The sequence below is a fragment of the Ascidia mentula genome, chromosome 1, assembly GCF_947561715.1.
Source record: "Ascidia mentula chromosome 1, kaAscMent1.1, whole genome shotgun sequence".
Taxonomy (NCBI): Eukaryota; Metazoa; Chordata; class Ascidiacea; order Phlebobranchia; family Ascidiidae; genus Ascidia; species Ascidia mentula.
Window position 1 is genome coordinate 2,895,750 of NC_138566.1, and position 22,411 is coordinate 2,918,160.

Below are 22,411 nucleotides of genomic sequence, written 5' to 3' on the forward strand. Positions count from 1 at the left end.
GGGCGCTCCTAGAAAATGCGAGGATCGATTCTAATCGTTAATATTTACACAAATTATTGTTTTACACTCACCTTTATGTTAATTACGTTTACGGAAAACTGACCAATATTGACAATGTTTGACGAAATACGTTTCATGCATTTACAACTACAGAAGTGATTACGGTTGGTGATAAATTCAGGTCCTTATGTCATAAAACTAGTATAGGTTGTCGGCTCTGCACAGTGATTTAAAGATGTGGAATACTAATAGAAATTGTTAAAGCAAGGTGTTTCAAAGAACCTGTTTTTATCGGGGAAATCCTGCATTAGTTTACATATAGTATTTCGAAAGACAGGTCTCATAGTCGCTTAAACTACAGTTGAGTGCAAAGTTGTCGAGTTATCAGACTTCCAGAGAATCAACGGTATCAGAAAAAGGGAGAATGTAATAACGGATGTGATGTCAACGCTTCTCCATCTATAAAACGTCTCCACTAAACTGGCTTCCAACGACTGCTAACTGTTGGTGATTTCGGTCGTTGCCATTGCTTATTCAGTACCAGTTGATATTGCTTGGACGACTTCACAGCTATTTTCTTCCACTTAGGTTGAAAGCCTACTTGCTGTGTTTCTACTGTTGTTGTGGAACCGATGTCATCCAGTGTCGTGGATAACGGGTTCATATAAACATAACCTTGGGTTGTAAATTGTCTGACGGTAAGTATTATTTTTATGTATTTGCGAATCGTTGGTATTAATTTAAAACTAACCAGAAGTTTTCTTTTAAGATCAGAAGAAAATACGATATTAAATTACACGTGCATACATTTCCGGTGCAGGCAGGGGATTTGGTAATGATTCGAACAATTCTTCTGCAATTTATTGTGTTGGGATTGTTCCAGGTTTGCTCTCCAGGTTCGTGTAATTAGGACACAAACAACAAAAAACTCAAAAAGTAATTTTCGTTAAACACCACTGTCAACAAATGAATCGTGCATTTACATAATAAATGTATATCTTTATCAAGTTGTTAAATGAGAGCTCATGTACTTTTAACTTAAAAACTTTCCGTACGGTCAACTCGTTACAACGAATGTTGGTTGTTTCAGAAGTAAAGCAAACAATGTTTAACTGAAATATTAATTGATTTCATCTAGTTTTATCTGGTTTGTATCCACATTTGCAAAACCGATGCGGCGAAAGAAACCGTACAGCAAATGTTGATGTGACGAAACGTCTGACGTCACCAGGTTGGCCTGGTAGCTACAAAAACGATGAAGATTGCGAGTGGTTCATCGGAGCACCCACAAATCACGTGATCTTGTTCAAAGTGGTTTCGTTTTCAACTTATTCTTATCGTGATAAACTACAGGTTAGATATACTTTCTGGTCTGTCAACTTGTTGTCACGATTGTTGGTTGCTTGAGAAGTAAAACCAAGCATGTTTACGAAGTGAAATATTACATTTTTTTCCCTTGCGAGTGGTTAACAGAAGCACCCACAAATCACGTGATCTTGTTCAAAGTGGTTTCGTTTTCAACAGAATCTCGTTACGACGAACAGAATGTCAAATGAAATTAACCGGAAAAAAAATTATATAGTTTTGTAAATACGTTTATTATCATACTAGAAGTAACACCATGCTGCTTTCGCATAGCAAGGCATGCAGGATGGCCCTACCACGCATGCTCTTTATATTTGGCGGTCTCAGCTCTCGTGTTTTGGTTATTAGGTTCACAGGCGTCGCAGCCAAGACATTGCAGCCAATCTGGATCAGCCACTAATTTCATTTCAGTGGATGATCCAGCTTGGCTGCGAAGCCTGTGAACCTTATCATCATGGTTGCTTTTGTTTTTTGTTTGTTGCATTTTTATCTGCCCCGTTCTAAAGATGAACTCAAAACAATAACAGGTTTACGACAAGGACGGGAAAACGCGGTTGGATTTTTATTATAGAGATCTGACACCATTCAATTTCACATCACCTAACAATGAGGTTCGACTTGCCTTTACTTCAGATAGGTCTGGAACAAACCCAGGTTTCTCCATTGAATATAAAGCAGGTTGGCGACCAATGTTGGTTGTTTCTGTTATCACTGAGACACAACATGTTTACTAAGTAAAATATTGGTTGATTTCTTCTAGTTTTATCTGGTTTGTATCCACATTTGCAAAACCGATGCGGCGAAAGAAACCGTACAGCAAATGTTGGTGTGACGAAACGTCTGACGTCACCAGGTTGGCCTGGTAACTACAAAAGAAATGAAGATTGCGAGTGGTTCATCGAAGCACCCACAAATCACGTGATCTTGTTCAAAGTGGTTTCGTTTTCAACTTATTATTATCATGATGCACTACAGGTTAGACAAAAATAAACGTTTTTTTCTTTCTGGTCTGTCAACTTTTTGCCAGGATTGTTGGTTGCTTGAAAAGTAAAACCAAGCATGTTTACGAAGTAAAATATTAAATTTTTTTCCTTGCGAGTGGTTAATAGAAGCACCCACAAATCACGTGATCTTGTTCAAAGTGGTTTCGTTTTCAACAAAATCTCGTTACGACGAACAGAATGTTAAATTTAATCAACCGGAAAAAATTATTTAGTTTTGTAAATACGTTTATTATCACACTAAAAGTAACATCATGCTGCTTTCGCATAGCAAGGCAGGATGGCCCTACCACGCATGCTCTTTATATTTGGCGGTCTCAGCTCTCGTGTTTTGGTTATTAGGTTCACAGCCTTCGCAGGCAAGACATTGCAGCCAAGCTGGATCAACCACTTTCCCCATTTTAGTGGATGATCCAGTTTGGCTGCGAATCCAGTAAACCTAATTATCATGGTTGCTTTTGTTTTTTGCATTTTTATTTGCCGTGTTCTAAAGATCAACTCGAAACAATAACAGGTTTACGACAAGGACGGGAAAACGCGGTTGTATTTTTATTCTGGAGATCTGCCACCATTCAATTTCACATCACCTAACAATGAAGTTCGACTTGCCTTTAGTTCAGATAGTTCTGCAAGAAACCCAGGTTTCTCCATTGAATATAAAGCAGGTTGGCGACCAATGTTGGTTGTTTCTGTTATCACTAAGACAAAACACGTTTACCAAGTAAAATAATAATTGATTTCTTCTAGTTTTATCTGGTTTGTATCCACATTTGCAAAACCGATGCGGCGAAAGAAACCGCACAGCAAACGTTGGTGTGACGAAACGTCTGACGTCACCAGGTTGGCCTGGTAGCTATAAGAACAATGAAGATTGCGAGTGGTTAATCGAAGCACCCACAAATCACGTGATCTTGTTCGAAGTGGTTTCGTTTTCAACTTATTATTATCGTCATAAACTACAGGTTAGATAAAAAGAACCGTTTTTATACTTTCTGGTCTGTCAACTTGTTGCCACGATTGTTGGTTGCTTGAGAAGTAAATCCAAGCATGATTGCGAAGTGAAATATTATTTTTTTTTCCTTGCGAGTGGTTAATAGAAGCAACCACAAATCACGTGATCTTATTCAAAGTGGTTTCGTTTTCAACAGAATCTCGTTACGACGAACAGAATGTTAAAAGAAATTAAACGGAAAAAATTATGTAGTTTTGTAAATACGTTTTTTATCATACTAGAAGTAACACCATGCTGCTTTCGCATAGCAAGGCATGCAGGATGGCCCTACCACGCATGCTCTTTATATTTGGCGGTCTCAGCTCTCGTGTTTTGGTTATTAGGTTTACAGGCTTCGCAGGCAAGACATTGCAGCCAAGCTGGATCAACCACTTTCCCCATTTCAGTGGCTGATCCAGTTTGGCTGCGAAGCCTGTGAACCTTATCATCATGGATGCTTTTGTTTTTTGTTTGTTGCATTTTTATCTGCCGCGTTCTAAAGATTAACTCAAAACAATAACAGGTTTACGACAAGGACGGGAAAACGCGGTTGGATTTTTATTATGGAGATCTGCCACCATTCAATTTCACATCACCTAACAATGAAGTTCGACTTGCCTTTACATCAGATAGTTCTGCAACAAAACCAGGTTTCTCCATTGAATATAAAGCAGGTTGGCGACCAATGTTGGTTGTTTCTGTTATCACTAAGACACAACATGTTTACTAAGTAAAATATTGATTGATTTCTTCTAGTTTTATCTGGTTTGTATCCACATTTGCAAAACCGATGCGGCGAAAGAAACCGCACAGCAAATGTTGGTGTGACAAAACGACTGACGTCACCAGGTTGGCCTGGTAGCTATCAAAACGATGAAGATTGCGAGTGGTTCATCGGAGCACCCACAAATCACGTGATCTTGTTCAAAGTGGTTTCGTTTTCAACTTATTATTATCGTGATAAACTACAGGTTAGATGAAAAGAACATTTTTTTATAATATGATTTGTCAACTTGTTGTCACGTTTGTTGGTTGCTTGAAAAGTAAAACCAAGCATGTTTACGAAGTGAAATATTAATTTTTTTTCCTTGCGAGTGGTTAATAGAAGCAACCACAAATCACGTGATCTTGTTCAAAGTGGTTTCGTTTTCAACAGAATCTCGTTACGACGAACAGAATGTTAAATGAAATTAACCGGAAAAAATTATTTAGTTTCGTAAATACGTTTATTATCATACTAGAAGCAAAACCATGCTGCTTTTGCATAGCAAGGCAGGATGGCCCTACCACGCATGCTCTTTATATTTGGCGGTCTCAGCTCTCGTGTTTTGGTTATTAGGTTCACAGGCTTCGCAGGCAAGACGTTGCAGCCAAGCTGGATCAGCCACTTTCCCCATTTCAGTGTCTGATCCAGTTTGGCTGCGAAGCCTGTGAACCTTATCATCTTGGATGCTTTTGTTTTTTGTTAGTTGCATTTTTATCTGCCGCGTTCTGAAGATTAACTCAAAACAATAACAGGTTTACGACAAGGACGGGACAACGCGGTTGTATTATTATCATGGAGATCTGACGTCTTTCAATTTCACATCACCTAACAATGAAGTTCGACTTGCCTTTACTTCAGATAGTTCTGCAACAAAACCAGGTTTCTCCATTGAATATAAAGCAGGTTGGCGACCAATGTTGGTTGTTTCTGTTATCACTAAGACACAACATGTTTACTAAGCAAAATAATAATTGATTTCTTCTAGTTTTATCTGGTTTGTATCCACATTTGCAAAACCGATGCGGCGAAAGAAACCGCACAGCAAATGTTGGTGTGACGAAACGTCTGACGTCACCAGGTTGGCCTGGTAACTATAAAAGAAATGAAGATTGCGAGTGGTTCATCGGAGCACCCACAAATCACGTGATCTTGTTCAAAGTGGTTTCGTTTTCAACTTATTATTATCGCCATAATCTACAGGTTAGATAAAAAGAACCGTTTTTATACTTTATGGTCTGTCAACTTGTTGCCACGGTTGTTGGTTGCTTGAAAAGTAAAACCAAGCATGTTTACGAAGTGAAATATTAAATTTTTTTCCTTGCGAGTGGTTAATAGAAGCAACCACAAATCACGTGATCTTGTTCAAAGTGGTTTCGTTTTCAACAGAATCTCGTTACGACGAACAGAATGTTAAATGAAATTAACCGGAAAAAAATTTATTTAGTTTTGTAAATACGTTTATTATCATACTAGAAGTAACACCATGCTGCTTTCGCATAGCAAGGCATGCAGGATGGCCCTACCACGCATGCTCTTTATATTTGGCGGTCTCAGCTCTCGTGTTTTGGTTATTAGGTTCACAGGCTTCGCAGCCAAGGCATTGCAGCCAAGCTGGATCAGCCACTATCCCCATTTCAGTGTCTGATCCAATTTGGCTGCGAAACCTGTGAACCTTATCACCATGGTTGCTTTTGTTTTTTGTTTGTTGCATTTTTATCTGCCGTGATCTAAAGATCAACTCGAAACAATAACAGATTTACGACAAGGACGGGAAAACGCGGTTGGATTTTTATTATGGAGATCTGACACCATTCAATTTCACATCACCTAACAATGAAGTTCGACTTGCCTTTACTTCAGATATTTCTTCAACAAAACCAGGTTTCTCCATTGAATATAAAGCAGGTTGGCGACCAATGTTGGTTGTTTCTGTTATCACTAAGACACAACATGTTTACTAAGTAAAATATTGATTGATTTCTTCTAGTTTTATCTGGTTTGTATCCACATTTGCAAAACCGATGCGGCGAAAAAAACCGCACAGCCAATGTTGGTGTGACGAAACGTCTGACGTCACCAGGTTGGCCTGGTAACTATAAGAACAATGAAGATTGCGAGTGGTTCATCGGAGCACCCACAAATCACGTGATCTTGTTCGAAGTGGTTTCGTTTTCAACTGGATCATATGACAAACTACAGGTTAGATAAAAAGAACCCTTTTTTATACTTTATGGTCTGACAACTTGTTGTCACGATTGTTGGTTGCTTGAAAAGTAAAACCAAGCATGTTTACGAAGTGAAATATTATTTTTTTCCTTGCGAGTGGTAAATAGAAGCACCCACAAATCACGTGATCTTGTTCAAAGTGGTTTTGTTTTCAACAGAATCTCGTTACGACGAACAGAATGTTAAATGAAATTAACCGGAAAAAGTTATTTAGTTTTTGTTAATACGTTTTTTGTCATACTAGAAGCAAAACCATGCTGCTTTTGCATAGCAAGGCGTGCAGGATGGCCCTACCACGCATGCTCTTTATATTTGTCGAGCTCATCTCTCGTGTTTTGGTTATTAGGTTTACAGGCTTCGCAGGCAAGACATTGCAGCCAAGCTGGATCAACCACTTTCCCCATTTCAGTGGCTGATCCAGTTTGGCTGCAAAGCCTGTAAACCTTATTATCATGGTTGCTTTTGTTTTTTGTTTGTTGCATTTTTATCTGCCGCGTTCTAAAGATTAACTCAAAACAATAACAGGTTTACGACAAGGACGGGAAAACGCGGTTGCATTATTATTATGGAAATCTGACGTATTTCAATTTCACATCACCTAACAATGAAGTTCGACTTGCGTTTACTTCACATAGTTCTGCAACAAACCCAGGTTTCTCCATTGAATATAAACCAGGTTGGCGACCAATGTTGGTTGTTTCTGTTATCACTAAGACACAACATGTTTACTAAGTAAAATATTGATTGATTTCTTCTAGTTTTATCTGGTTTGTATCCACATTTGCAAAACCGATGCGGCGAAAGAAACCGCACAGCAAACGTTGGTGTGACGAAACGTCTGACGTCACCAGGTTGGCCTGGTAGCTATAAAAACGATGAAGATTGCGAGTGGTTCATCGGAGCACCCACAAATCACGTGATCTTGTTCACAGTGGTTTCGTTTTCAACTGGATCATATGACAAACTACAGGTTGGATGAAAAGAAACTTTTTTTTACTTTATGATCTGTCAATTTGTTGCCACGATTGTTGGTTGCTTGAGAAGTAAAACCAAGCATGTTTACGAAGTGAAATATTAATATTTTTCCTTGCGAGTGGTTAATAGAAGCACCCACAAATCACGTGATCTTACTCAAAGTGGTTTCGTTTTCAACAGAATCTCGTTACGACGAACAGAATGTTAAATGAAATTAACCGGAAAAATTATTTAGTTTTGTAAATACGTTTTTTATCATACTAGAAGTAACACAATGCTGCTTTCGCATAGCAAGGCGTGCAGGATGGCTCTACCACGCATGTTCTTTATATTTGGCGATCACAGCTCTCGTGTTTTGGTTATTAGCTTCACAGGCTTCGCAGGCAAGACATTGCAGCCAAGCTGGATCAGCCACTTTCCCCATTTCAGTGGATGATCCAGTTTGGCTGCGAAGCCTGTGAACCTTATCATCATGGATGCTTTTGTTTTTTGTTTGTTGCATTTTTATCTGCCGCGTTCTAAAGATTAACTCAAAACAATAACAGGTTTACGACAAGGACGGGAAAACGCGGTTGGATTTTTATTATGGAGATCTGCCACCATTCAATTTCACATCACCTAACAATGAAGTTCGACTTGCCTTTACTTCAGATAGTTCTGCAACAAAACCAGGTTTCTCCATTGAATATAAAGCAGGTTGGCGACCAATGTTGGTTGTTTCTGTTATCACTAAGACAAAACATGTTTACCAAGTAAAATATTGATTGATTTCTTCTAGTTTTATCTGGTTTGTATCCACATATGCAAAACCGATGCGGCGAAAAAAACCGCACAGCAAATGTTGGTGTGACGAAACGTCTGACGTCACCAGGTTGGCCTGGTAACTATAAGAACAATGAAGATTGCGAGTGGTTCATCGGAGCACCCACAAATCACGTGATCTTGTTCAAAGTGGTTTCGTTTTCAACTTATTATTATCGTGATAAACTACAGGTTAGATAAAAAGAACCCTTTTTTTTCTTTATGGTCTGTCAACTTGTTGCCACGATTGTTGGTTGCTTGAGAAGTAAATCCAAGCATGTTTACGAAGTGAAATATTATTTTTTTCCTTGCGAGTGGTTAACAGAAGCAACCACAAATCACGTGATCTTGTTCAACGTGGTTTCGTTTTCAACAGAATCTCGTTACGACGAACAGAATGTTAAATGAAATTAAACGGAAAAAATTATGTAGTTTTGTTAATACGTTTATTATCATACTAGAAGTAACACCATGCTGCTTTCGCATAGTAAGGCATGGAGGATGGCCCTACCGCGCATGCTCTTTATATTTGGCGAGCTCAGCTCTCGTGTTTTGGTTATTAGGTTCACAGGCTTCGTAGGCAAGTCATTGCAGCCAAGCTGGATCAGCCACTTTTTCCATTTCAGTGGCTGATCCAGTTTGGCTGCGAAGCCTGTAAACCTTATTATCATGGATGCTTTTGTTTATTGTTTGTTGTATTTTTATTTGCCGTGTACTAAAGATGAACTCAAAACAATAACAGGTTTACGACAAGGACGGGAAAACGCGGTTGTATTTTTATTATGGAAATCTGACGTCTTTCAATTTCACATCACCTAACAATGAGGTTCGACTTGCCTTTACTTCAGATAGTTCTGCAACAAAACCAGGTTTCTCCATTGAATACAAAGCAGGTTGGCGACCAATGTTGGTTGTTTCTGTTATCACTAAGACACAACATGTTTACCAAGTAAAATATTGATTGATTCCTTCTAGTTTTATCTGGTTTGTATCCACATTTGCAAAACCGATGCGGCGAAAGAAACCGCACAGCAAACGTTGGTGTGACGAAACGTCTGACGTCACCAGGTTGGCCTGGTAGCTATAAGAACAATGAAGATTGCGAGTGGTTCATCGGTGCACCCACAAATCACGTGATCTTGTTCAAAGTGGTTTCGTTTTCAACTTATTATTATCGTCATAAACTACAGGTTATATAAAAAGAACTGTTTTTATACTTTCTGGTCTGTCAACTCGTTGCCACGATTGTTGGTTGCTTGAGAAGTAAATCCAAGCATGTTTACGAAGTGAAATATTAATTTTTTTTCCTTGCGAGTGGTTAATAGAAGCAACCACAAATCACGTGATCTTGTTCAAAGTGGTTTCGTTTTCAACAGAATCTCGTTACGACGAACAGAATGTTAAATGAAATTAAACGGAAAAATTATGTAGTTTTGTAAATACGTTTTTTATCATACTAGAAGTAACACAATGCTGCTTTCGCATAGCAAGGCGTGCAGGATGGCCCTACCACGCATGCTCTTTATATTTGGCGATCACAGCTCTCGTGTTTTGGTTATTAGCTTCACAGGCTTCGCAGGCAAGACATTGCAGCCAAGCTGGATCAGCCACTTTCCCCATTTCAGTGGATGATCCAGTTTGGCTGCGAAGCCTGTGAACCTTATCATCATGGATGCTTTTGTTTTTTGTTTGTTGCATTTTTATCTGCCGCGTTCTAAAGATTAACTCAAAACAATAACAGGTTTACGACAAGGACGGGAAAACGCGGTTGGATTTTTATTATGGAGATCTGCCACCATTCAATTTCACATCACCTAACAATGAAGTTCGACTTGCCTTTACATCAGATAGTTCTGCAACAAAACCAGGTTTCTCCATTGAATATAAAGCAGGTTGGCGCCCAATGTTGGTTGTTTCTGTTATCACTAAGACACAACATGTTTACCAAGTAAAATATTGATTGATTTCTTCTAGTTTTATCTGGTTTGTATCCACATTTGCAAAACCGATGCGGCGAAAAAAACCGCACAGCAAATGTTGGTGTGACGAAACGTCTGACGTCACCAGGTTGGCCTGGTAACTATAAGAACAATGAAGATTGCGAGTGGTTCATCGGAGCACCCACAAATCACGTGATCTTGTTCAAAGTGGTTTCGTTTTCAATTTATTATTATCGTGATAAACTACAGGTTAGATAAAAAGAACCCTTTTTTATACTTTCTGGTCTGTCAACTTGTTGCCACGATTGTTGGTTGCTTGAGAAGTAAATCCAAGCATGTTTACGAAGTGAAATATTATTTTTTTCCTTGCGAGTGGTTAATAGAAGCAACCACAAATCACGTGATCTTGTTCAAAGTGGTTTCGTTTTCAACAGAATCTCGTTACGACGAACAGATTGTTAAATGAAATTAAACGGAAAAAATTATGTAGTTTTGTTAATACATTTATTATCATACTAGAAGTAACACCATGCTGCTTTCGCATAGTAAGGCATGCAGGATGGCCCTACCGCGCATGCTCTTTGTATTTTGCGAGCTCAGCTCTCGTGTTTTGGTTATTAGGTTCACAGGCTTCGCAGGCAAGACGTTGCAGCCAAGCTGAATCAACCACTTTCCCCATTTTAGTGTCTGATCCAGTTTGGCTGCGAAGCCTGTGAACCTTATCATCTTGGATGCTTTTGTTTTTTGTTAGTTGCATTTTTATCTGCCGCGTTCTGAAGATTAACTCAAAACAATAACAGGTTTACGACAAGGACGGGACAACGCGGTTGTATTATTATCATGGAGATCTGACGTCTTTCAATTTCACATCACCTAACAATGAAGTTCGACTTGCCTTTACTTCAGATAGTTCTGCAACAAAACCAGGTTTCTCCATTGAATATAAAGCAGGTTGGCGACCAATGTTGGTTGTTTCTGTTATCACTAAGACACAACATGTTTACCAAGTAAAATATTGATTGATTTCTTCTAGTTTTATCTGGTTTGTATCCACATTTGCAAAACCGATGCGGCGAAAGAAACCGCACAGCAAATGTTGGTGTGACGAAACGTCTGACGTCACCAGGTTGGCCTGGTAACTATAAAAGAAATGAAGATTGCGAGTGGTTCATCGGAGCACCCACAAATCACGTGATCTTGTTCAAAGTGGTTTCTTTTTCAACTTATTATTATCGCCATAATCTACAGGTTAGATAAAAAGAACCGTTTTTATACTTTATGGTCTGTCAACTTGTTGCCACGGTTGTTGGATGCTTGAAAAGTAAAACCAAGCATGTTTACTAAGTAAAACATTATTTTTTTTCCTTGCGAGTGGTTAATAGAAGCAACCACACATCACGTGATCTTGTTCAAAGTGGTTTCGTTTTCAACAGAATCTCGTTACGACGAACAGAATGTTAAATGAAATTAACCGGAAAAAACATTTATTTAGTTCTGTAAATACGTTTATTATCATACTAGAAGTAACACCATGCTGCTTTCGCATAGCAAGGCATGCAGGATGGCCCTACCACGCATGCTCTTTATATTTGGCGGTCTCAGCTCTCGTGTGTTGGTTATTAGGTTCACAGGCTTCGCAGCCATGGCATTGCAGCCAATCTGGATCAGCCACTATCCCCATTTCAGTGTCTGATCCAATTTGGCTGCGAAACCTGTGAACCTTATCACCATGGTTGCTTTTGTTTTTTGTTTGTTGCATTTTTATCTGCCGTGTTCTAAAGATCAACTCGAAACAATAACAGGTTTACGACAAGGACGGGAAAACGCGGTTGGATTTTTATTATGGAGATCTGACACCATTCAATTTCACATCACCTAACAATGAAGTTCGACTTGCCTTTACTTCAGATATTTCTTCAACAAAACCAGGTTTCTCCATTGAATATAAAGCAGGTTGGCGACCAATGTTGGTTGTTTCTGTTATCACTGAGACACAACATGTTTACTAAGTAAAATATTGATTGTTTTCATCTAGTTTTATCTGGTTTGTATCCACATTTGCAAAACCGATGCGGCGAAAAAAACCGCACAGCAAATGTTGGTGTGACGAAACGTCTGACGTCACCAGGTTGGCCTGGTAGCTATAAAAACGATGAAGATTGCGAGTGGTTCATCGGAGCACCCACAAATCACGTGATCTTGTTCAAAGTGGTTTCGTTTTCAACTGGATCATATGACAAACTACAGGTTAGATAAAAAGAACCGTTTTTATAATTTCTGATCTGTCAACTTGTTGGCACGATTGTTGGTTGCTTGAGAAGTAAAACCAAGCATGTTTACGAAGTGAAATATTAAATTTTTTTCCTTGCGAGTGGTTAATAGAAGCAACCACAAATCACGTGATCTTGTTCAAAGTGGTTTCGTTTTCAACAGAATCTCGTTACGACGAACAGAATGTTAAATGAAATTAACCGGAAAAAGTTATTTAGTTTTTTGAAGACGTTTTTTGTCATACTAGAAGTAACACCATGCTGCTGCTTTCGCATAGCAAGGCATGCAGGATGGTCCTACCACGCATGCTCTTTATATTTGTCGATCTCAGCTCTCGTGTTTTGGTTATTAGGTTCACAGGCTCCGCAGGCAAGGCATTGCAGCCAAGCTGGATCAACCACTAATCCAATTTCAGTGTCTGATCCAGTTTGGCTGCGAAGCCTGTAAAATTTATTATCATGGTTGCTATTGTTTTTTGTTTGATGCATTTTTATTTGCCGTGTATTAAAGATGAACTCAAAACAATAACAGATTTACGACAAGGACGGGAAAACGCGGTTGTATTATTATTATGGAAATCTGACGTCTTTCAGTTTCACATCAGCTAACAATGAAGTTCGACTTGCGTTTACTTCAGATAGTTCTGCAAGAAACCAAGGTTTCTCCATTGAATATAAAGCAGGTTGGCGACCAATGTTGGTTGTTTCTGTTATCACTAAGACAAAACACGTTTACCAAGTAAAATATTGATTGATTTCTTCTAGTTTTATCTGGTTTGCATCCACATTTGCAAAACCGATGCGGCGAAAGAAACCGCACAGCAAATGTTGGTGTGACGAAATGTCTGACGTCACCAGGTTGGCCTGGTAATTACAAGAACAATGAAGATTGCGAGTGGTTAATCGAAGCAACCACAAATCACGTGATCTTGTTCAAAGTGGTTTTGTTTTCAACTGAATCATGTTGCGACAAACTACAGGTTAGAGGAAAAAAACCGTTTTTATACTTTATGGTCTGTCAACTTGTTGTCACGATTGTTGGTTGCTTGAGAAGTAAAACCAAGCATGTTTACGAAGTGAAACATTATTTTTTTTTCTTGCGAGTGGTTAATAGAAGCAACCACAAATCACGTGATCTTGTTCAAAGTGGTTTCGTTTTCAACAGAATGTCGTTACGACGAACAGAATGTTAAATGAAATTAACCGGAAAAAAATTATATAGTTTTGTAAATACGTTTTTTGTCATAATAGAAGTAACACCATGCTGCTTTCGCATAGCAAGGCATGCAGGAGGGCCCTACCGCGCATGCTCTTCATATTTGGCGGTCTCAGCTCTCGTGTTTTGGTTATTAGGTTCACAGGCTTCGCAGCCAAGGCATTGCAGCCAAGCTGGATCAGCCACTTTCCCCACTTCAGTGTCTGATCCAATTTGGCTGCGAAGCCTGTGAACCTTATCACCATGGTTGCTTTTGTTTTTTGTTTGTTGCATTTTTATCTGCCGTGTTCTAAAGATGAACTCGAAACAATAACAGGTTTACGACAAGGACGGGAAAACGCGGTTGGATTTTTATTATGGAGATCTGACACCATTCAATTTCACATCACCTAACAATGAAGTTCGACTTGCCTTTACTTCAGATATTTCTGGAACAAAACCAGGTTTCTCCATTGAATATAAAGCAGGTTGGCGACCAATGTTGGTTGTTTCTGTTACCACCAAGACACAACATGTTACTTAGTAAAATATTGATTGATTTCTTCTAGTTTTATCTGGTTTGTATCCACATTTGCAAAACCGATGCGGCGAAAAAAACCGCACAGCAAATGTTGGTGTGACGAAACGTCTGACGTCACCAGGTTGGCCTGGTAACTATAAAAGAAATGAAGATTGCGAGTGGTTCATCGAGGCACCCACAAATCACGTGATCTTGTTCGAAGTGGTTTCGTTTTCAACTGGATCATATGACAAACTGCAGGTTAGATAAAAAGAACCTTTTTTTTACTTTCTGATCTGTCAACTTGTTGCCACGATTGTTGGTTGCTTGAGAAGTAAAACCAATCATGTTTACGAAGTGAAATATTATTTTTTTTCCTTGCGAGTGGTTAATAGAAGCAACCACAAATCACGTGATCTTGTTCAAAGTGGTTTCGTTTTCAACAGAATCTCGTTACGACGAACAGAATGTTAAATGAAATTAACCGGAAAAAGTTATTTAGTTTTGTAAATACGTTTTTTATCATACTAGAAGTAACACCATGCTGCTTTCGCATAGCAAGGCATGCAGGATGGCCCTACCACGCATGCTCTTTATATTTGGCGGTCTCAGCTCTTGTGTTTTGGTTATTAGGTTCACAGGCTTCGCAGGCAAGTCATTGCAGCCAATCTGGATCAACCACTTTCCCCATTTCAGTGTCTGATCCAGTTTGGCTGCGAAGCCTGTGAACCTTATCATCATGGATGTTTTTGTTTTTTGTTAGTTGCATTTTTATCTGCCGTGTTCTAAAGATGAACTCAAAACAATAACAGGTTTACGACAAGGACGGGAAAACGCGGTTGTATTATTATTATGGAAATCTGACGTCTTTCAGTTTCACATCAGCTAACAATGAAGTTCGACTTGCGTTTACTTCACATAGTTCTGCAACAAAACCAGGTTTTTCCATTGAATATAAAGCAGGTTGGCGACCAATGTTGGTTGTTTCTGTTATCACTAAGACACAACATGTTTACTAAGTAAAATATTGATTGATTTCTTCTAGTTTTATCTGGTTTGTATCCATATTTGCAAAACCGATGCGGCGAAAGAAACCGCACAGCAAATGTTGGTGTGACAAAACGTCTGACGTCACCAGGTTGGCCTGGTAACTATAAGAACTATGAAGATTGCGAGTGGTTCATCGGAGCACCCACAAATCACGTGATCTTGTTCAAAGTGGTTTCGTTTTCAACTTATTTTTATCGTGCTAAACTACAGGTTAGATAAAAAGAAACGTTTTTATACTTTACGGTCTGTCAACTTGTTGCCACGATTGTTGGTTGCTTGAGAAGTAAAACCAAGCATGTTTACGAAGTGAAATATTATTTTTTTTCCTTGCGAGTGGTTAATAGAAGCACCCACAAATCACGTGATCTTGTTCAAAGTGGTTTGGTTTTCAACAGAATCTCGTTACGACGAACAGAATGTTAAATGAAATTAACCGGAAAAAGTTATTTAGTTTTGTAAATACGTTTTTTATCATACTAGAAGTAACACCATGCTGCTTTCACATAGCAAGGCATGCAGGATGGCCCTACCACGCATGCTCTTTATATTTAGCGGTCTCAGCTCTCGTGTTTTGGTTATTAGGATCACAGGCTCCGCAGGCAAGACATTGCAGCCAATCTGGATCAACCACTAATCCAATTTCAGTGGCTGATCCAGTTTGGCTGCGAAGCCTGTGAACCTTATCATCATGGATGCTTTTGTTTTTTGTTTGTTGCATTTTTTTCTGCCTCGTTCTAAAGATGTACTCAAAACAATAACAGGTTTACGACAAGGACGGGAAAACGCGGTTGGATTTTTATTATGGAAATCTGCCACCATTCAATTTTACATCACCTAACAATGAAGTTCGACTTGCGTTTACTTCAGATAGTTCTGCAACAAAACCAGGTTTCTCCATTGAATATAAAGCAGGTTGGCGACCAATGTTGGTTGTGTCTGTTATCACTAAGACACATCACGTTTACCAAGTAAAATATTGATTGATTTCTTCTAGTTTTATCTGGTTTGTATCCACATTTGCAAAACCGATGCGGCGAAAGAAACCGCACAGCAAACGTTGGTGTGACGAAACGTCTGACGTCACCAGGTTGGCCTGGTAGCTATAAAAGTAATGAAGATTGCGAGTGGTTCATCGGAGCACCCACAAATCACGTGATCTTGTTCAAAGTGGTTTCGTTTTCAACTTCTTATTATCGTGATAAACTACAGGTTAGATAAAAAGAACCGTTTTTATACTTTCTGGTCTGTCAACTTGTTGTCACGATTGTTGGTTGCTTGAGAAGTAAAACCAAGCATGTTTACGAAGTGAAATATTAATTTTTTTTCTTGCGAGTGGTTAATAGAAGCAACCACAAATCACGTGATCTTGTTCAAAGTGGTTTCGTTTTCAACAGAATCTCGTTACGATAAACAGAATGTTCAATGGAATTAACCGGAAAAAATTATTTAATTTCGTAAATACGTTTATTATCATACTAGAAGTAACAACACGCTGCTTTCGCATAGCAAGGCATGCAGGATGGTCCTACCACGCATGCTCTTTATATTTGGCGGTCTCAGCTCTCGTGTTTTGGTTATTAGGATCACAGGCTCCGCAGGCAAGACATTGCAGCCAATCTGGATCAACCACTAATCCAATTTCAGTGGCTGATCCAGTTTGGCTGCGAAGCCTGTAAACCTTATTATCATGGATGCTTTTGTTTTTTGTTTGTTACATTTTTATCTGCCGCGTTCTGAAGATAACCTCACAACAATAACAGATTTACGACAGGGAGGGAAAAACGCGGTTGGATTATTATTATGGAGATCTGACACCATTCAATTTCACATCACCTAACAATGAAGTTCGACTTACGTTTACTTCATTTTGGTCTGGAAGATACCCAGGTTTCTCCATTGAATATAAAGCAGGTTGGCGACCAATGTTGGTTGTTTCTGTTATCACTAAGACACATCACGTTTACCAAGTAAAATAATAATTGTTTTCTTCTAGTTTTATCTGGTTTGTATCCACATTTGCAAAACCGATGCGGCGAAAGAAACCGCACAGCAAACGTCGGTGTGACGAAACGACTGACGTCACCAGGTTGGCCTGGTAACTACAAAAAAAATGAAGATTGCGAGTGGTTAATCGAAGCACCCACAAATCACGTGATCTTGTTCAAAGTGGTTTCGTTTCCAACTAATTCGTTGTACAACCTGCAGGTTTGATGAAAAGAACCCGAAAAAATTCTTTTGTTTTGTAAATACGTATATTATCATACTAGAAGTAAAACCATGCTTTCGCATAGCAAGGCAGGATCGCTTTACCGCGCAGGCGCTTTATCTTTGCCTATCAGCCACTTTTCCCATTTCAATGGCTGATCCAGCTTGGCTGCGAAGCCTGTAAACCTTATTATCATGGTTGCTTTTGTTTTTTGTTTGTTGCATTTTTATCTGCCGTGTACTAAAGATGAACTCAAAACAATAACAGGTTTACGACAAGGACGGGAAAACGCGGTTGGATTTTTATTATGGAGATCTGCCACCATTCAATTTCACATCACCTAACAACGAAGTTCGACTTGCGTTTACTTCTTCATATAGAACAAACCCGGGATTCTCCATTGAATATGAAGCAGGTAGGAATACGACTATTGGATGATTATTTAGTTTATATTTCTGATGTATATTTGAATGAGTAACTACGACTGTAACTTGGTTTTGTGCTGCTTCATTTCTGTACGTGTTTTTGTCATATTATTCACTGTTGCATTAAATTGTGCAATAACACCAAATCCTGATTTCGTAATGTAGTCTTAAACAGTTTGCGTCAAGTTGTGGATGGTATTGAATGCCATGCCTACGATTTCTTGGCCCCTAATATGACATAATATGCTTTTGCAGTAATATGTTGGACTGGTTTCAAGTCAAACGTAAGTTTTGCCAATCCAAATTCTCCATGGGCTGGGGGGATTTCCAACATCACAATTTCCCCCACTCTGTCGTATCGTGGATGCAAACCTGACGAGCTGTATTTGTATCTGATTGCAAAAAACTTTAATACAAGCAAGGTCTTGGCAAGTTTCTGTCCTGATGTTAATTTTCAAACTCCAATCAACGATGCTACTATGAGAGTGGGAGTGGACAAAATACAAAATGTAACAATGGTGTCTTCGGAACTATTTGACCTCAGTTTTCGCGAAATTGCCTTTTGTCGTTACAACGATGCAGTGATGAGGAGCCAAGGAAATTCTGTTGATAGTAAGTTGTATTGTATCTGTAAACAATTGTTGCATGCATTCCTTGATGCTTACGTGCTAGTTGATCTACAGTAGGTCACATGCAAGTATATTTAGCACCAGAGGCAAGTTTAAGTTTTTTTGCTCCCATTCAACCACTTTCTGCCTCCAAAATCATCGTGTAGCTCAGTCAGTTAATCTTTAATTCAGAAACATCAACTAACTGAGCTGTCTTTATAATCGTTTTGTTGAACTAACACGGAATTACATATATTGGTAAGGTGCGCGATCGACAGCATGCGAAGGTACCTAGGTTCGAACTTATCCAAATCGGTTTATTAAATAGCTATGGTAGATGACAAGTTTTTTATCGCACCAATCAGAAAGTTTATTCTGATGTGTAATCACTACGCAAATTATGCGACCCATTGTGGTCGTTCGGCCCATTGGTGATTGCCTAGTTCGCCAAATAGACTAACCGACCCTGGCTACATGCGTCCAGAAACAATGAGACATTGACATTTATTTTGCATTAGATTGTCCACATCTCCCAAATCTAACGATTGTTCAACCTGCAAACCACAAAAGCTGGTTTCACAACAACCAGGCGGCTGCAGGATGGAGCAATGAATCGTGTTGGAAAGGTAACTTAAATATATTCGGGTTTGCCGAGAATTTGATGTTAGAGTTTTCTTTCAATTATTTGTGAATTTTTTAGGTTTGTTTGTGGAAATCAACTCCTCCAACACAACTACGTTGACCGCGGGCAGTGTTCTGTTTTTTTGCAAGAAATTGAGCGGTGACATGAATTCCGTTTATATAAGCGTGGGCAACCAAGTGTATTGGGGCAAAGAAGTATGTTTGTGATTACAGAGTAAACCGATGTTACTGTGCACAAATGTCAACTGAATTTGAAACAAAGTTTTAAGAAATTAGAATCTTATATGTACAAAAAGCACTAGCTTTTCACCACATGATCAGCCTGGTTTAGAATATATATATTTCGCACTTTGGGCATCTTCAGTTCCTTAGTCACAGTAAACACAATAATAATTGAGTATCTTATATATTTGGTTTCAGTTTGCCTTTGCGTTTATTCAAGTGTCGGCTTCAGACCACGGTGCCTTGGTGTCCTGTCACCAAAACTCCAATGAACAGAAACAGTCGACAACAAGAACTCTGAAACTTAACGTTCAATGTAAGGAAACTCGTGACACTTTGTTGTTCCATGACCAGTATATAAACCTGCAAAGCAGGAAATTCGCTCTCGCAACCAAGTATTGGGGGCAAAACTATTTTTAAGATATCACCATTGTTGTGTGGAGTTTCTCTGGGTTATTTCCAAATTACTGATTTTCAGTTTCGCAACTATCGATAGAAATCTTCGTTTATTAAATTGGGTTTATTTTATTGCAACTTCCTCGCTTTGTTATTGGTTAACTCCCCGTATTTATCATAATGATGGTTGCCCCGTATCATGACCCTACTGAAAATACGAACCCGGTTCAAAGTAATACTTGTCACGAAACTTGATTTCGAGATTTTTTAAACTCTTATCATTCCTTGCAGATCCGCCCAAAATCCTTGAAAAAATAATTCGAAAAACAGTCACCTTACACCAGGAAATATCTGTCACTTTAAGATTTGCATCGAATCCACCCATTGTTGGAAACGGTAAAGTGCAAGTTACCAAGCCAGGTTTGTTCATCCCAAGCAATTTTGTTGCATTTTTGTATTTGTCTTATCACGAGGCACTACTTTAAACTCAAAGTACCTCACAAGGGCCTATTTCTTTGTGATATAATACGTTGGAAAACGGAAATGTTCCTGAGTACTTGTATATTGTCCTCACAAATGTTACACTCACACTAATGTTAAGTGAAGTCTTACAACTTAATTAACTTATCACATTTTATAACAGGAGGAACAACCATGAAAAACGTGGTGATAACTTCAAACCTCACGTCGAACGAAATCATCTTACACTTTGACAAGGTGTTGTTTAGTGACTTACGCCTGCACCACATCCTCCACAAACTGTCCAATATTTTCAGGTTTCTGCAGAAGATCTTGGAAAATACGCAATCACCATCAACTCCGGTCCTCCGTTTAATTCTGTGGACACAGTAGAGCTGACATTGGTCTACGAATCAACAACTTCTGTGAACAATTCTCCCGACAACAACAAATCACAATCTATACTTGTTATCATTCTACCAATAGTGTTGGTTGTGTTTGTTGTTATGATAGTAGCGGGTGTGATTGTTGGGGTTCGACGTCATCGCCTTGCAGCCTCCAGGAGAAGTAAGTATTTAACTCGCATATGATTGTAATTTTAATCGCCCTGTTCGCTTTTGTTGCGCCCATTAGAAATCCACGGAGAATAACGAATTGTGCATGTCAGTTATATGTGCGTAACCATATCTTGATATATCGGTTTGTTGCCCCGTTCTGTTGTTGTCGGTAGATATGACGTCATTTCCTCACTGAAACCACATCGCTGCAAGCACTGTCCCAGGCTACCTTTTTCCCAGCGTTTAATTTGCTCAAATCCAACCTCACAGCACACAAGCATTGTAACTTGTTAGAATTAACGCGACCATGCAAAGAATACACGACTTTCTTCATAATATCACGACATATATGTTTTGTGCAGTCGCGAAACCCGAAGGAATGGAGATGGTTGCAACAGCCGAGACCACAGAAAGCCAACCCATATAGTGAGGATTAAATCTTTGTAATCATATTTTGCTTGTGTTTGAGTGATGACGTAATTTCTTGTTGCAGCGTAAATGATCAACGTCGATTACCGCCTGGACGAGAAGCTGAGTTCTCTGTCGATGAGAATGTTTATCTGAACCCCAGGGCTGGACCTGCAGCTCTACCGGAGGACGAGAGACATTATGAAATAATAATCTGATATATGTTACCACGTGATCTCCTTGCCCTCATATCAACCTGGCGTCACCGAACAATGTAAAAACGTGGATAGCTGACATCGAAGAAAGCGATCCCTTTTTTGTCACAAACAAGTTTTGGAATTTACAGAACCACTTGAAACTGCTTTAAGGCACCATTGACGTCATACATGACGTCATGCACTGTATTTCCTCGTATCGAATATTTTAAATTGATTTTGCTCTTAGTCTTATGTTTCGTTTTCTTCATAGCTTTCCTTTGAGTGTTAAAAGCTACAACCATGACAAATGATTATTGTAAGAAATATCAAATGCTTGCGTATATGTAGTAAAAATTGTATTTTATCGTTTTTAATTGTTTGATCAACATTCATTCATTAACCCACTGTCACTCTTTAATTTGCCTCGTCACGGTACTCTTGCGAAATTAATCTGATAAGACCGCTCTCGCAATTGAGAGAGATTCTGTGTTATCTACGTTTGTTTTATGACATTTTTATTACCCGGTCAACACGTCAAAAAGTTGGTCGATATAATTGAACGCTTGGGCTGTAAAGCCAGACAATTTCTGAATCATAACCTTGAACATTTGTACTGTCTCATTACGCATCATTGGATTTACTTGAACTGCCCCATTGAAATTACATGTTTTATTGTGTGTATTCGAATGCCTCACTAATTTTAATACAACCCAGTAATTACTAATGGTACATTGTTGGAGTCTTTATGGAGTCATAGTTAGGTTTTGTGTTATCACATAAATCCAATGAATTCACTCGGTGCATTGACTTCACTCGGTGCATTGACTTCACTCGGTGCATTGACTTCACTCGATGCAGTGACTTCACTCGGTGCATTGACTTCACTCGGTGCAGTGACTTCACTCGGTGCAGTTACTTCATTCGGTGCATTGACTTCAAATTTAGGTATGACTCTTAAAGAACACAGCATAAGATAGTATAAGTTAATTTACACTACGTTATTACAAGAAGGGCTCGCAGGCTACACCAGGAACTTCGAGTGAAGTAACTTCACCGAGTGAGGTCATAAGGTCCCTTCACCGAATACGGTGATCGGTGAAGTTACTTCACCGGATGTAGTGATGGAGCGCACATTTTTACACACGACCGTTTGTGTGGTCGAATCCGAATGTTTAATGACGTCATGAATTT

General features: G+C 38.9%; 1 protein-coding gene across 1 annotated transcript; it reads left to right on the top strand.

Moving 5' to 3' along the window:
- The first annotated feature begins 17,176 nt into the window (after window positions 1–17,176).
- On the top strand, window positions 17,177–21,924 carry LOC145898299 (uncharacterized). The gene is made up of 11 exons (XM_082986734.1): window positions 17,177–17,305; window positions 17,574–17,721; window positions 17,987–18,343; window positions 18,858–18,965; window positions 19,040–19,176; window positions 19,402–19,519; window positions 19,891–20,019; window positions 20,243–20,316; window positions 20,376–20,625; window positions 20,978–21,041; window positions 21,109–21,924. The coding sequence occupies exons 3-11, from the start codon at window positions 18,211–18,213 to the stop codon at window positions 21,239–21,241; spliced, it is 1,146 nt and encodes a 381-aa protein (XP_082842860.1). The 5' UTR covers window positions 17,177–17,305; window positions 17,574–17,721; window positions 17,987–18,210; the 3' UTR covers window positions 21,242–21,924.
- Window positions 21,925–22,411: the final 487 nt, after the last annotated feature.

Excerpts from the sequence above, each read along its gene's own strand:
- LOC145898299 (XM_082986734.1), top strand. The coding sequence starts at position 18,211 with ATGAGAGTGGGAGTGGACAAAATACAAAATGTAACAATGGTGTCTTCG. Across the intron at positions 18,344-18,857 it reads CCAAGGAAATTCTGTTGATA|ATTGTCCACATCTCCCAAAT; the intron begins GTAAGTTGTATT and ends ATTTTGCATTAG. Across the intron at positions 19,177-19,401 it reads AAGTGTATTGGGGCAAAGAA|TTTGCCTTTGCGTTTATTCA; the intron begins GTATGTTTGTGA and ends ATTTGGTTTCAG.